Here is a 14,630-nt window from a genome sequence, read left to right as displayed (position 1 = left end):
GTTTTTCTTAAACGAAGATCCCTTACCTGACTAGATTTATAACAAGTGACTACACTCTTGATGAAATAGAACTTTTAGCTACAGGTATGACTACAGCACTGAAAACTCAGACTGCTGTTCTTAAACGGACACAGGCAAGTGGAGCTCTATTCTGGTATCAAAGGATAGTAAGAGGAGGTTTGCCCACAACACATGAGCCAGCTCTAGTGCTGAGCTGTCATGGGGTTCATGTGCCAGGACGGTGGCAATTGCCCTTACACAACACTTACAGGGTCTTGAGCATCACCCAGCCCACAACTCATCACACCCAGAGCAACAAGAGGTGCCAACTGCACAATGCTGATGGTTCATCATTGTCCCTGTTGCTTGCTGAGCTAATTGCTCCTGGAGGTCACACATTCAGCACAGTTCCCAGTTGCTGAGTGTTATGGGCCTCACCTTTCACTTATCACGGCAAGAAAATTCTATGTTAATGCTGCTGGTTGTGTTGTCCAAGGGAGACAAAAGCATTAACACAGTTCTGGCACATGCACACAAAGGTAAAGGTGGATCTGGCTTTGAGTCAGAATATTCAGGCTTGGCAGTCCTGCCACAGATACAGGAGGAAGCACAGTTAAGACTTTCCTGCTGCGCTTCCAAGAAGGGCAGCTGTGATTCGCTGCACAATCATATCAAAGGTTATTGTAATCACCCAACAGCAATCAGAACCTGCTGACACACAATCTGAGAGCCCTGGGACTGATTCAAACTCCCTAGACTGCCCTGTATTACTGATAAGAAATGAGATAGTAAATAGCTTTCCAGTTCCCCAGCAGATTATTCCAGTGCTGTTTAGATAAGGGTGTTCACAGAGTAAAGAGGCTCTTTGTGCCCTTCTTCTGAGGTACCAGACATTTAAGAGAGAAGGTATGATCAGGTCTTGTATTGACTTTGAATTCAGTGTGGCATTAATCACTAAAAGAGTGGGTTTGGATGTCGAGTTTTTGTTCTGTTTTTTAAACAAAATGTGCAGATGCAGGTGCAGTCTCTGCAATGCCGGGCTCTCGGATGGGAACACAGCTGGTCATATCACTGGTGGCAGTGGAAGAGGCAGCTCTGGAGCAGTGCCCAGGCCTGGGCACTCCAGGTGGCACTCGGTAGGAGGCCTGAGGAATTCGGGGTACCCAAGCATGCAGGCAGGTTGCAAGGATGATCCCGCTTGGAGACTCACAGCCTGGCCAAGTCAGGTCAAGCACCTGCATGATCACGACCTTTGAAAATACACATTGCTGGTATACTGACACTGTCTTGTAGAACTGCCTGAAACTATTGTGGGCCCTACAACCAGCCAACCAACCCAAAAAACCCAACCCTGAAAACTTCGGCCCATTGGCACGCATGGCCAGTGACACACCTTTGCCCAAAGAGTTACTTCCATTGCTATGAGGGCTGTTTGCATTAAGGTTAATTCCATACTTACAAAAGGTGACCGCTGTGCTCTTATCATGGACACTTAATTGCTTCAGAAGAGAAAACCCCCCTACACTAGGGCTAATAACTAAAGCTATTTGGATGTGGTGTATCACAGAAATTCCTCTGTTCTGGTAACACAGGAGCTCAAGGTGTTCACAGCCAGGAAGCTGAAGTCAAGTTCAGCCTGTTCAAGCAGCATTTTCAGAGACGGCGAACACACCAAGAGCTGCAAACCCAGAGCGCAGAGCAGACGGGCGCCTTGCACGGCTCCAGCCCAGCTCCTCCTGCAGACCCCGTGTAGCCTCTGGGTTCACCCCGCACACCGAGCAGGGTTGTGCCTCGCCTACATTGTTCATAATGTAATATTTAATGAGATTCATGAACTTGTAAAACGTGAAACTCCTCAGCACCGGAATTCTCCCAACACGGTCCCTGTCCGTGAGGGTTTACTGCCGCGGGGCCGCTGCCTCTCTGCCCCGCGCACACCGCGGGGACCGAGCGGACCCCGGCCCGTCCGCCGCAGGCGGGACAGCGGGCCTGGGGAGCGGGGCTGGGGTCGGCCCGGGAGAGCCGTGGGGCCCCAAGCAGCCACGCACGGGGCGGGCCGGAAGGCAGGCAGGTACCGGCACCGCGGCGGCCCCGGCAGACCGAGCGGCGGCCCCGAGCGGAGCCCCGCCCGCCGCTGCGTCCGTGCCGGGCGGAGCTCCCGCGCCGCGGGGGGATCCCGCTACGCCCGGCCCCACAGACACGGGCGGGGGCCGGCAGCAGGCCGCGGGAGCGGCAGGGCGCCGGGCCGCGCTCGACGGGATGCCACCGCTGCCGTCCGCCCGGCGCTCCCCGACAGCCGCCAACAAACCGGGCCCAGCAGCGGCGCAGCCGACCGCCCCACCCCTCCTTCAGTTCGCTTGCCTTCCCTCGCCGGCGCCGGTCCCGCCTGTCCCCGGCCCCCCGGCCGCCCCGGGGCCGCCCCGGCCCCCGCCGCCGGCAGCAGGGGGCGCCACGCCGAGAGCCGCCATTTCCCTCCGCTCACCTGCGACCTCCGAGCGCACCCTGCGCCGAGGGCGCTGCCGCCGGCCAATCACGGCCTCCTGACGGCCGCACGCAGCCAATCGGCGCGGACGGGGCGGGCCGGCCGGGACGCGGGCGGACGCGGCGTGGCGGCCCCTGGCGGCGGCGGCGGGAGCTGCTGCAGTGCTGGGCGCGCCGCACGCACGTGGGCGCGGGCCCCGCGCCGGGTCCGCGCTGTAACGGCACCCGCGCGGCTGCACCGAGCGGGACGCGCGGCCGTACGACTGTACCGGGCTGGGCGCGCGGCTCTACCGAGCAGCCGTTTCCCGTGTGCCGGAGCGGCCCGGCGGTGCGCCAGCACCTCCCGTCCCGCGGGGTCTGCGGCGGCGAACGCGGTGCGCTCTCTGCCCCGCCGGTGCGGTCCCGCGGTGCGGCGGGCACAGAGCACTGCGGGAGGGCCGGTGACCTCCGAGAACCGGCCCCCGGCCCCGCGACCCATCGAGGGCCGCATCTCGTAGAGAAGCAGTCCGCCGCTCCCGGCTTCAGGTGCACGAACTTTCAACCGGCCGCCCCCGCCCGCCACGGAGCGCGGCGCGGGGATCCGGGGCGTGGGTCTCGGTGAGAAGCCGGTCCGGCACGAAGCAACTGCCCCTCCGGCGCTGTCCCGCGCGCGGTGCTGAAAGCGCCGGCGGCTCCGGTGGGGCGGGGCGGGGCGGGGCAGCCGAGCAGGTGGCGGTGCTGCCCGGCCCCCCCGTGCCCAGCCGGCTCCCCGCCCCCACGCTCGCCCCGCTGTCGCTCCCGTTCCCATTCCCATTCCCGTTCCTATTCCCCTCACGTCCGCCGCCCGCTCCGGCGCGCTCGCTCCGCCGCTCCGCCATGGCCAGCACCTTCGCCCGCGCTCTCTCCGCTCGCCGCTCCACCGGCCTCCTGGCCATGGTGGGCGCCGGTTCCCTCGCCGCCGGCTTTCTGCTCGCCCGGGACTCGATCAGCGCGGGCGACCGTCAGCGTCGGCGATACCCGCCCAGGTAATGTGCGCGGGCGGCGAGGGCGCACGGGCGGCGGGCGGGGGACGGTCCCTGCGGCACCAGCACCGGGGAGGGCACCGGGGCCGCCCCTCGGCTCCAGCCGGGGCGGCGAGTCCCGAAGCAGCTCATGGGGGCGGCACGGCGGACGCTGCTCGTCCATGGTGGGGAGGACCGGGAGGCCCGTGAACCGAGTCCGCGCCGGCCCCGGGGCTCCGGGCGGCGAGCGGGAGGACGGGGCGGCGGCGGGGCTCGGCCGTGTTGGACAGAGCCGCCCCGCCGCGGGCTGACGGTCACGGGCGCCGCGGGCCCCGTCGTCCCCGCGCACAAGGGCACCGGCCCCACCACGTCCCGGGCACGGTCCTGCAGGGGTCGGGGGCGCGGGTCCTGGCTTCCCGGGGCTCGTGGGGGCTGCCGCGGGCCCCCTTCGCGGGCCCCGTGCGGACAGGGGCCGTGAGGGCTGCGGGGGCCGCCCCGGGCGCATCCCCGCGTCCGAGGCGTGGCTGTGGGAGCTGCAGTCGAGGCTGGGAGTCCCGGAGCTGCCGGCGGCCCTGGGTGGTCCCGCAGCACCGGAACAAGCCGCTGCAACCCGAGACATGCGGGAGAGGGAGGGAAGTGCCTGGCAGCGGGGCTGGGGGTCCCAGGGGGACTTCCCGGGATGACAGGGATGAGGGCTGTTGGAGAGATGGGCCAGCCTGGGGGGCAGCAGTGCTGGGACAGCCAGCACCAGTGGGGATGTACCAAAAGCAGCCAGGAGAGACTTTGTCAATGTCTTGGTAGGAACAGGATGGAGCAAAGGGTCCATTTTGTCCTCCTGGCGGCACACCCAAGAGCTCTGACTGTGGGAGCTGGTATCGAAGCAGCCTCCAGGCACTGGCGGCAGCTCCTGGCCCGACCTCATCTGGCTGTACCAGCCTTCCCACATGCCTGCTTTCGGGACAGGGACTCCTCTATTGAAAAGAAAAGCTTTGCTGGCAGGTCCTTGCCCTTCCCTCTCTGGGCCAGTTTTTAAAGGGAGAACTGGAGGGGCCCGCGGGTGCTGAGGAGGCCACCCCAGCCTGTGAGTGAATTTTGGATGACAATGAGCCTGAGATGTGCAAGTGGGACTTCTGGGAGGCAGGCACAGATTCGAGTCAGGCCAGGCAGGCACATGAACAGCCACAGCCTGGCTTAGAGGTGCTTTTGAGGTAATTCTGGCTCTGCAAGAGCCCTAGCCCTATTTGCACGCCTGGTGCCTGATCCCTTAAGCCAGATAATCACAGCTGCAGCACAGTTCTAAGGTTCAAGCTTCAGACCAGAAGGTCTCGCATCACTCCCCTCCAAACTGCTCTTTGCTAAGGACTGCCCTAGGGAGCCCAGATAGGCCTGGGAGGGCCAGGTGCTCAGCATTCCCATGGCTCTGCTCACCATTGCTTGCCATGGCAATAAGGAAGCAGAGCTCGGAGAGGCAGAGGCTGGTCCTGCCCGGTGCCTGTGCTGCCAGCTCCAAAGAGCACGGCCCTCCATGCTGAGCATGAAGGGCCAAGGCACCAGATGGGACTGGAGGCAGGAACTGCCTGTGCCTCACAAGGACTGGATAGGGTAGGAACAGGGCCAGGGCTGGGAGGGAAGAGCTGGACATGGCAGCCACTGGCCAGTCCTTCTGCCTCACACTGGCACCAGCTGCTTGGCCTAGCATACATCAGAGTCAGGCCAGGAACATAATAAGGACTGGGTGTTCCTCCACATCCCAAGGCCAGCAGAGACTGCACAGGGAAGGAGCAGGATGGGAAGGAGGCAGCATGTTGCTGCTCTGAACACCATCAGCTGCTGCCATCCTGCACCAAATGCCGACAGTCAGAGCGATGTGTCGCGGCGCTGCATTGCAGGCTGGGAGCTCTGCATGTGTGGAGTGCTGGCAGGCAGCTGGTGCTGGTGCTCCAGTGTGCTGCATTGGGCCATGGAAAGCCAGGGATTGAAAGGGAGAGAATGACAAAGGCTGGATGTTATTGATTATTCACCTCCCAAGGGGAGTGTGTTTTCCAGCTTTATGAACAACTGCAGAGCCACGGACATCAGGTCAGGAGGGGATGAAATCAAGGTGGGGATACGGTTGAGAAGCTCTAAAATGAGCCTCCTGGGGGATTCTATTCAGCTGGGAATGGTTTTGTGACAATGCTGACACTTGAAAAGAGCCTGAACAGAGCCTTAGGGATGAGCCACAGCACCTTGCTCTGCAGGAGCAAGCCTGGGGATTCTGCCTAGTCTTTAGGTTAAAAAAAGAGAGACACTGGCAGCAGCCCTAAGGAGTTTGAGCGACACTCCACAGCCTCCTGTCAGAGGCACTGCAGTATGAATGGCCATGCTGAGAGGGCACAGGCACTCCCCCCTTGAGGAAATATGGGCACTGTGTGCCTGCTGCCAGGCAGGTCCTACGCCAGGCATAGCACCGTGTTTGGGCGGTCACGCTGGGGCTCCCTGCCAAAGCGTCTCCACACAAAGCCCAAGCCCCCTCCTCCCTCTGTAAACAAGCCTCATGCTCAGCTGCCTGCATCAACCTGCCAGCTCCTGACTCTGTACCGTCACACGGGGTCTGCTGCTTGCCCCATGTGCCCCCACACCTCTCCAGAGGCCGCATGCAGCTGGGTACGAGCCCATGATGCCAGGAAGGGCACTGGAGGCTGCCAGATTAGCGATGAAGAGCCATGGTGAGATGCAGGTGGCTGTCACTTCCAGAGAGGCTGCCCAGTCAGTGGACAAGCTAATAATCCCTGCTGGGTGCTGAGCAGGTCTGCCCCGGGGTGAGACGCTTGCTCAAGGGCAGAGAGGGTAGCTGCTGCTGGCGGCTGCACCCCGAGGTCATGGGCAGGACAGCAGTGCTGAGGTGAGGGCAGGACAACTCAGGCAGCAGCACTGAGTCGTGCTTCTGGCAGACATCCATGCTTCCAGCCTCTGCAGCCAGAGACGAGCCCACTCTACCACAGAACCATGAAATTGTGGAATCATGGAATTACTGAGGTTGGAAAAAACCTTTAAGATATTGCTTAGTGCTATGGCATTGGTAAGAAAATACGGTGCTGGAAGGGTCATAATTTTAAAACCAGCCTCGGGGATCAAAATCAAGGGACCGAGGCAGCCTAAGTAAGGCCAAGTGCAGCATCACCTTCACGCTTGTTACAGAGGACCTCTGGACACCCTGACCACACAGTGGGAATGCGGTGCCACGACCAGAGCCCTCCAGCCTGGACAAAGCCTGGGCTCAGTGACTGGCATCCTCCCCTGCTGCCTCTGTGGCACTGTGGTGAGCACAGCAACAGGTGCTCAGGACCTTCTCCCTGGCATCATCCAGCTGAGTTGGGGTGCTCTAGAAAGGTTGGGGAAAGGTTGCCCTGATTTACTGGCTGTGGTTTGGGGCTGTTCAGAGGAAGGTGCACTCTGACCAGGCACTCAGTCATGACGCACTGCAGCAGGCACAGCACCTGCAGACAGAGTCTGGAGTCTCAGGTTTTGGATGCTAACTGCCTCAGGGAATGTGTGGACGGCCATGGCAGACAGCATACTTCAACCCACAGCAGTATCCTGCCTACTGGGAGTAAACTGGCCTCCCTTGGCAACCTCTGCTGTTCCTGGGCAGACTCTACTGTGTAGAAAGCACATCAGGTGGTCCTGGCATGCCTGGCAGCATGAGCCATGCTGGGGTAGTGGAGGAACCTGTCCAAGTGTCCCATTCTGATCAGCAAATGCTTTTTATGAGTGTGTCCCCCCTGGGGAGACGTGGGTCAGCAGCCAGCAGATGGTAAGAGCAGGAGCAGTGGGGGAGACCAGGGCGAGCTGTGTCCTATACATGTCGCATCAGCCTTTGAGCTGGGGCATCTCACCAGGGCACAGGTCTGTGTGTGGGCTGGGAGCAGCCCTCAGCCCTGAGACAAGTTCTTGCCTGGAGCAATTGCCTCCTTGTGCTGGTCTTGGCAGGAGCTGCCAGTGCTTTTCTGCACAATACAGACAATGTGAGCCTTACCACCCTTTTTTTCTACACAGTACAGGAAGCCACAAGCAGTAGCCAAGCCACGGGCAAAGGGCCAATGCACATTCCTTGGCCTGCAGGCGAAGGGGAGGCGGTGGTGGCAGCCACAGGGCTCTGCATTGCAGCATGGGGCCGGCACTGGCAGCCAGACCTGGTGCCTGGTGTGAGCACTCAGGAGTAGGAGCTGAGCACAGGAGAGTACCAGGACTTGCTGCTGGTGCTGGTGTCCAACAGTTGCTCCCATCAACCCAGACCTGCACTAGCCTAGGCACCCTTTCTCCCACATGGATCCCCCCACAAGCTGTGTCTTCCCCAAAGCAGGCCTCTCTCAGAAGGGGAGACAGGTGTCCCCAGGGACACCCCCTCCAGCCACCAGCCAGGTCTCCTGGGCTGATAAAGGCCACTCCTGCCCCACTAAGGCAAGCAAGGGCACCAGGTCCCAGCAGGAAAGATTTGGCCGAGACAAGCACTGGTGGGGTCCTGCCCTGCCAATCCCCTCCGTGAGCACAGAACAAGCATAAAGCCTGTCTAAAGTGGGAATGAGGTCAGGGGACAGCCTCCTGCTAATCTGATTAGAGGAAAGCGTCCCCCTAATACAATAAACTGTGCCGGGGCCGTGCAGTTCCCACCGGCTGCGGATCGGGGTCAGCTGATCTCCTGCCCTGAAGCATCTGGGGGGGGCAGAGGGACAGGAGCCTCAGGGGTCAGGCACGCCAGAGCCCCACAGGCTACGAGTCCTGCCTCCCCGACCCATTGCACTAGCAGACAGGGAGCAGGCCCCCTCCTTTTAGGCTGGTGTTGGGACACCCCAGGGAGGGCAAGGGGAGCGGAACCCCCACTCTGCTGCCCAGCTGCCCTGGTAGCTCAGCACGGGGCTGGATTGATATGGCCCCACTGCTCACCTGGCAGGTCCTCCTGCCTTTGGGGACCTTCTGTGTAGCTGATAAGGAGCCACTCCCTAATGACCGGTCCAGATTTGCTCCTGGACTCTTGTCCTGGTTCAGTGCCAACCTTCAGTTCAGGCTGCTCCCTGGCCTCACCCTGCAATGCCAGTAACTGCCTCCCTGCTCCTGGCTAATGTGGACAAGCAGAGCAGTTTGACCCCTCTCTGAGCCCCCCTGCTCCCACTTGCCCCACAGGTCTCTGAGGGGCACCAGCACAAGTGCTGGAGTCCCCTGGTCCTAAAGGATTCCTCTGTCTCTCCTCCCACAGTGCTGAGTACCCCGACCTGCGGAAGCACAACAACTGCATGGCCAGCAACCTGACACCAGCCATCTATGCCAGACTCTGTGACAAGGCAACCCCAAATGGCTGGACCTTGGACCAGTGCATTCAGACTGGCGTTGACAACCCTGGCCACCCCTTCATCAAGACTGTGGGTATTGTAGCTGGCGATGAAGAGACCTATGAGGTAAGTGGCAGCCAGAACCTTATCTGCAGCATCCAGAGGAGTCCTGGTACCCACAGTACACCCAGCAGCCTGGGGCATTACTGCCCACCTCATCCTGCCCAGCCTGAACAGCTGTAAAGGCCCCAGCTGGTCCCCACATGTCCCTGTGGGACACAGGGCTCCTTTGGAGCAGCTGTTCCTTGAGTCCTGCAGCCTTCTGCCCCACTTGCCCCATGGATTGCAGGACACACTGTTCCCCCAGCCACCCTCCGCAGCCCCACTGCTGCCATGTCCCCCATGCTGGCAGCGGGGCCATGCTGAGCTTATAGCAGGGGCTTTATGAAGCGCTGGGTCTGCAGTGCTGTACATTGTCCTGCTTGCTTCCAGGTGTTTGCCGACCTGTTTGACCCCGTGATTCAGGAGCGGCACAATGGATACAACCCCCGCACCATGAAGCACACCACAGACCTGGACGCCACCAAGGTGCGCGAGCTGGACAGCCATCCTTCACACAGGGGTCCTTTCCTGGGCCTCAGGGACAGGACCCTGCCAGCACCAGTGCTGCACCATAAACGCCTTGTGGCTCCTGTCTGTTCCAGATAAAGTTTGGCCAGTTTGATGAGCGCTACGTGCTCTCATCCCGGGTCCGGACTGGGCGCAGCATCCGTGGGTTGAGCCTGCCGCCAGCCTGCACCCGTGCCGAGCGGCGAGAGGTGGAGAAGGTGACGGTGGATGCACTGAATGGCCTCACTGGGGACCTGGCAGGCCGGTACTACCGTCTCAGCGAGATGACTGAGAAGGAGCAACAGCAGCTCATTGACGTGAGTTGGTACAGCTCCCAGCCAGCCTCCCTGGGTGCATGCAGAGCAGGACCCCTTCCCCGGCATTGCTTCTCTGGGAGGTTGTATCCTCTTTCCCAGCCCCCCTGTCTTGTGGGACCAGGATCCCTGCCCTAGAGAATCTGCTAGACAGCACAGAGGATGCTCACAGTGCTGCTCAGCCCTCCCAAGCCAGCTCTCTGAACACAGCCCCAGCAGCTCAGGGCCCGTTCTGACTCCTGCCCCGTGTCTCTGCCCATGTCCAGAGGAAGGCATGTGGCTGGTGCCCCACCAGCCCCCAGCACAGGGTCGGCTGTGCACCAGCAGCCTTCTGTGCACCAGCAGGCCAGGAAGGCAGGGGCTCCTGCCCATGGATGCACTGCCTGGGAGAGCCACAGTGGATCGCCTCAGTGGCAGGCTGGGACCAGTGAGACAGGGAGCACTCAGACCAATGAAGGTGCCCTGGCTCTAGCCATGTGGCCCTGGTGAGCCAATGCACTCTGCCTCCCTCCAGGATCACTTCCTCTTTGACAAGCCGGTGTCCCCGCTCCTGACAGCAGCAGGAATGGCCCGGGACTGGCCCGACGCCCGAGGGATCTGGTGAGGATCTGCCCCAGCACTGGGCAGTCAGCAGAGTAGAGAGGGGGGGGATGCTACTGCTCCATCTGTCTGTCTCAGCCCTGCCACCATGTTTCCCATGTTCATTGCACCGCAGACCCCAGCACATGTGGCACCAGTACCCCTGGATCGTGCCCACCCTGGGCTCTGTGGCCTCACCTGGGAGCCCCTTGTGCATCATAGTCAGCAGTCAACTGCTCCCTACACAAACCACACCATTGTCCTGGGAAGGGGGACTGTGGAACCAGCCCCTGCTGTCAATCCTCCCCACTCTCACCATCCAGCAGCACCTTGCACTCTAAGGCTGCTGTAAGTGCTTCTGCTCCCTGGGCAATCCCCAGAGCTCCTCCTGTGTCTCTGCACACTCTGTGTGCCACCAAACCTACCCTGACGCAGTCACATCTTACTGCTCCCTCCCGGCATCTCTGTGCAGCCATGCAACATCCCACGCTCCTGCAGAGCGACAGCCAGCACACGCATCCGCCCACACCACCCTCGCTGGTACTGTGCCTTTATATGGAAAACATCTCTACAGCACACGTGGTCCCCAGCTCCAGCTGCCCCTAACGCAGCCCCCCAGTGTGCACTCTATGCCTCACAGTCCTCTCCTGCTGCCTGCATGGTGCAGGAGCCATGCTCCTGTCCCCAGCCCAAGGTGCTGGAGACAGCTCCCATCACTCGCAGTGGCTCATGTGGATGGGCACTGACCTGTCTCCAGGAGCATCTCCTGGCTGCCCACCTTGCTGCCAGGCTGGGCTCCGGCAACGTGTTCCCCGCCACAGGCACAGGCGGCACACTGGAACCATAAGCAGCACTGGCACCATGGTGGCAGAAGGGGCACAGCTGGGTGGGCACAGGGCCTCTGTGAGCCACCAGCACAGCTGAATGCTGCCCTGTCCCTAGGCACAACCACCAGAAGACCTTCTTGATCTGGATCAACGAGGAGGACCACACACGTGTCATCTCCATGGAGAAGGGAGGCAATATGAAGCGTGTCTTTGAGCGGTTCTGCCGGGGCCTGAAGGAGGTGAGCATCCAACAGCCACTGCTGTGCTAGCCCCGTGGACAGGCAGAGAGGGGCAGGAAGGGCTGCTGCAGTGCAGGCCCTCTGTGCTCAGCCTTGGCTGGGCACCCCGTGGCCAGGGCTGAATGGCTGCCGGTACCTCTAACCCAGGTGGAGCGACTAATCCAGGAGCGAGGCTGGGAGTTCATGTGGAATGAGCGCCTGGGTTACATCCTGACCTGCCCCTCCAACCTGGGCACGGGGCTGCGAGCAGGTGTCCACATCAAGCTGCCACTGCTCAGCAAGGTATTACTATGGCCAGTTTTGTGGGAAGCCAGGCTAAGACTGCGAGGAGCTCAGCCACATAGGAGATGCAGGACTGCATGGGACCTGGCCCTGGACCTCGCTCAGGTTTCCTCAGGAGGCATAGGGTCCAGCCCATGCCTGCATCCCTGGCTGAAGGAAGAGGCCCAGATCCCAGGTGTCAGCCTGGGTCTGCTTAGGGCAGGGCTCTGTGTGGGGTTGGTGACCCACTAACAGGGTCGTCTGAGTGGCAGGGGGCTGTCCCAGGGAGTATTGACCCTGACTCCCCTGTTGGTCATGCTGAGCACCGACACTTTTTCTGGGCACCAGGATAGCCGCTTCCCTAAGATCCTGGAAAACCTCCGGCTACAGAAGCGTGGGACAGGTGGTGTGGACACTGCTGCCACAGGGAGCATCTTTGACATCTCCAACCTGGACCGGCTGGGGAAGTCAGAGGTGGGTGCCAGGCAGAACTGGGGAGGGAGGTTCTGGAGCACATCTGCATGTTGGGCCCGTGGCACCCACGCAGCTCCAGGGCTGTATGCTGGGGCCAACATGTGGGTGCTGGGGGTAGCAGTGCCTGCCCTGTGTGCAGTGGGGCTAACCAGGTGCCTTGCTGGTGTGGCTCCGAGGACAGTCCCTGAGTCATTACATCTGTGCTCCTGGTGCAGGTGGAGCTGGTACAGCTGGTGATAGACGGTGTGAACTTCCTGATCGACTGTGAGCGGCGGCTGGAGAAGGGGCAGGACATCCGCATCCCTTCGCCGCTGCCGCAGTTCCGGCACTGAGTGGGACTGTGGCAGCACCAGCCCTGTGGGACCCAGGTCCCCCTGTAGCTTGTGCGATCTCTGTGCCCAGCATGTCGCTGCATCCTGTTACCCACAACACACCAGGTCAGACCCCATAAACATGCGCTGCTGTACCCATGGCTCAGGCTCCTCCTTACCCCAGAGCATCCAGTACCCCACTGACTTCCAAGCACCCTGTCCCCCTGCAGAGGCACCCCTGGGGTATGGCTTTCCTGTGCCTGTCCTGAGCAGCCCTCCCGAGGATGTCCCTGAGCTACTGCTGCCCTGCAGAAAGGGTCTGAGGGACCAGTGGGGCTGCCCTGGCCCATCCAGGAGATGCCCCAGCAGTGGCCTGGCACAGCCCACACACCGCTCCTGGAGGGCTCGCCTGCCCATGCTGTTGCAGGGTCCCTGTGGCTCTGCTTCACAGTTCCTGCAGGGATTCTGCAACCAAACCAGGTCCCACAGCTCCTCAGGACTCAGGAAGCAGGCAAGGGCCTCCAGGCTTTACAGAAAGAGGCTGTTAGCAGGCAAGGGCAGCCCTGCCAGCACCATCCTGGCTGCAGGGCCCAGCTCGAAGCCCGGCTGTGCCAGCACCGGCAGCTCCATTATGCTTACCTGCACCCCAGCTCGAGGCCAACCATGTGGCTCCTGTTGGCCAGGTTGCTGGCGACATGATGGCCCTGCATCAACCCCAGCTGCAGCAGCTGCCAGCTGTCCCCCAGCCCCCAGATCTGGGCAGGCAACAGGTGAGACTTGGCTCAGGCCCCTGGATGAAATCTGGCGCTCCAAGCCTGGGCTGAGGGTTCACGTGCAGGGCCATAGGTGGGTGTGCAGAGGTCCCAGACAGGGGCGGGGGACAGGATCAGGGGGGTAGAATTGGGCAGGGTGGGATTTTCCACTCAGAGAACAAAGCGTGCAGGGGTCCCAGCTCATGGGGTGCAGAGTTGGAACCCCCACCTGCCATGGGGTAAAGGTGTGCTAGCTGGGCAGAGCAGCCTGTGTGGGGTTCTGGAGCTGGTATCCCACCTGCTGGGGTGTGAGTTGCAGAAAGCACAGTGGCAAGTGGGGCAGCAGGAGCAGGATGGCACGGAGGAAGCCGAGGGGCTAGGTGGGCATGGCCCCGAGGGAGGGAGCCTGTAGCAGATGCCTGACAATGGTGGCCTTCTGCCCCCGCGTCAGGTGAGCACTCTGGGTCCACAGGGTAGCAAGCTTGTGGGGACAGAGCACTGGACACAGCTATGGTGACACCACACAAGCCTGAGCCCACCTCAACAGGCACCCCAGAGAACACCACCACACCCATGCCTCACAGAGCCCAGGACCCAGGGGCACTTCAAGGTTTCCTTAGAGGTCATGGCTATTGCAGAGCCTCCTTGGGCTGGAGCTCCGCAGGGACAGGGCAGCATGGGGCCAGGCTGGGGCTTCTGCAGCCAGTAGCGACACAGGGCAGTGTTTGGAGTTGGCCGCACCACATGTGTGGTCAGTCCCAGCACCCCACGCTGCTTATACTCTCTCATTGGCCAGGAGGGCTGGTGGGAGCCTCTCAGTGTCAGACACGGCCAAGAGGATGAACTGCAACAGGCTGACAAATGGCTGGGGAGTGAGATGGGGCAACCCACAGAGCAGCAGCATGACCAGTGCCAGCAGCACCTCTTCCCCAGGCATGGGCAGCAGCACCTGTGAAGCTGTGTGAGCCCTAGCACGGGAAGGGCATGGCCCCGAGCAACAGGACAGGCCCAATGCCACCCAGCTGTGTTCCAGGAGAGAACCCCATGGCATGAGTCACACATGCCTGAGAGAGGCTCTGCACCCACACACCCCATAGCATGGGCTCTGCATCCCTGCACGGGGCTTTGCACACACACCCCCCATGCACAGACCCCACAACCTCTCACATGTGGGAGCTCTGAACTCTCTTGAGCACTGATTCTGTGGCTGTCCTGTGCGTGGTCTTATGCACCATCTGTGACCCATAATCCCACATGCTGTGCACTTCACCACAAGCACTTTGCTCCCGTCACAAGGTTCCCCCACTCATGGTCTCTGCATTCCCTGCCCCATCCCAGCCCATCTGACCACCTCTCCATGCAGATGGTGCCAGGAGTGGTGCAGCAGGGCCAGGAATTGTTGCATGGCCTCAGGCCTCACGCTGAGCAGCAGACCCTGGAAGGTGCCCTCTGGCATCTACAAGTACTCCTGCAGGGAATGCAGCTCAGCAGCCA

At 61.3% G+C, this 14,630-nt stretch overlaps 2 protein-coding genes across 2 annotated transcripts in view; one reads left to right on the top strand and one right to left on the bottom strand.

The window, feature by feature from the left end:
- The window catches only part of PPIP5K1 (diphosphoinositol pentakisphosphate kinase 1), a 49,145-nt gene extending 46,605 nt beyond the window's left edge, over positions 1–2,540 (bottom strand). Inside the window, exon 1 of the mRNA XM_050309729.1 lies at positions 2,483–2,540. The gene's annotated coding sequence lies outside the window, so the exon portion shown is untranslated. The remainder of the gene's footprint in view (positions 1–2,482) is intronic.
- A 707-nt stretch (positions 2,541–3,247) lies between these two features.
- On the top strand, positions 3,248–12,539 carry LOC126637068 (creatine kinase U-type, mitochondrial). Its single transcript, XM_050309991.1, has 9 exons — positions 3,248–3,485; positions 8,698–8,896; positions 9,263–9,358; positions 9,475–9,696; positions 10,208–10,293; positions 11,215–11,338; positions 11,486–11,620; positions 11,948–12,073; positions 12,289–12,539. The coding sequence occupies exons 1-9, from the start codon at positions 3,337–3,339 to the stop codon at positions 12,403–12,405; spliced, it is 1,254 nt and encodes a 417-aa protein (XP_050165948.1). The 5' UTR covers positions 3,248–3,336; the 3' UTR covers positions 12,406–12,539.
- Positions 12,540–14,630: the final 2,091 nt, after the last annotated feature.

The sequence above is a fragment of the Myiozetetes cayanensis genome, unplaced genomic scaffold, assembly GCF_022539395.1.
Source record: "Myiozetetes cayanensis isolate MyiCay16 unplaced genomic scaffold, myiCay2020 scf14, whole genome shotgun sequence".
NCBI lineage: Eukaryota > Metazoa > Chordata > Aves > Passeriformes > Tyrannidae > Myiozetetes > Myiozetetes cayanensis.
This window is presented reverse-complemented; position numbering and strand designations above follow the sequence as displayed.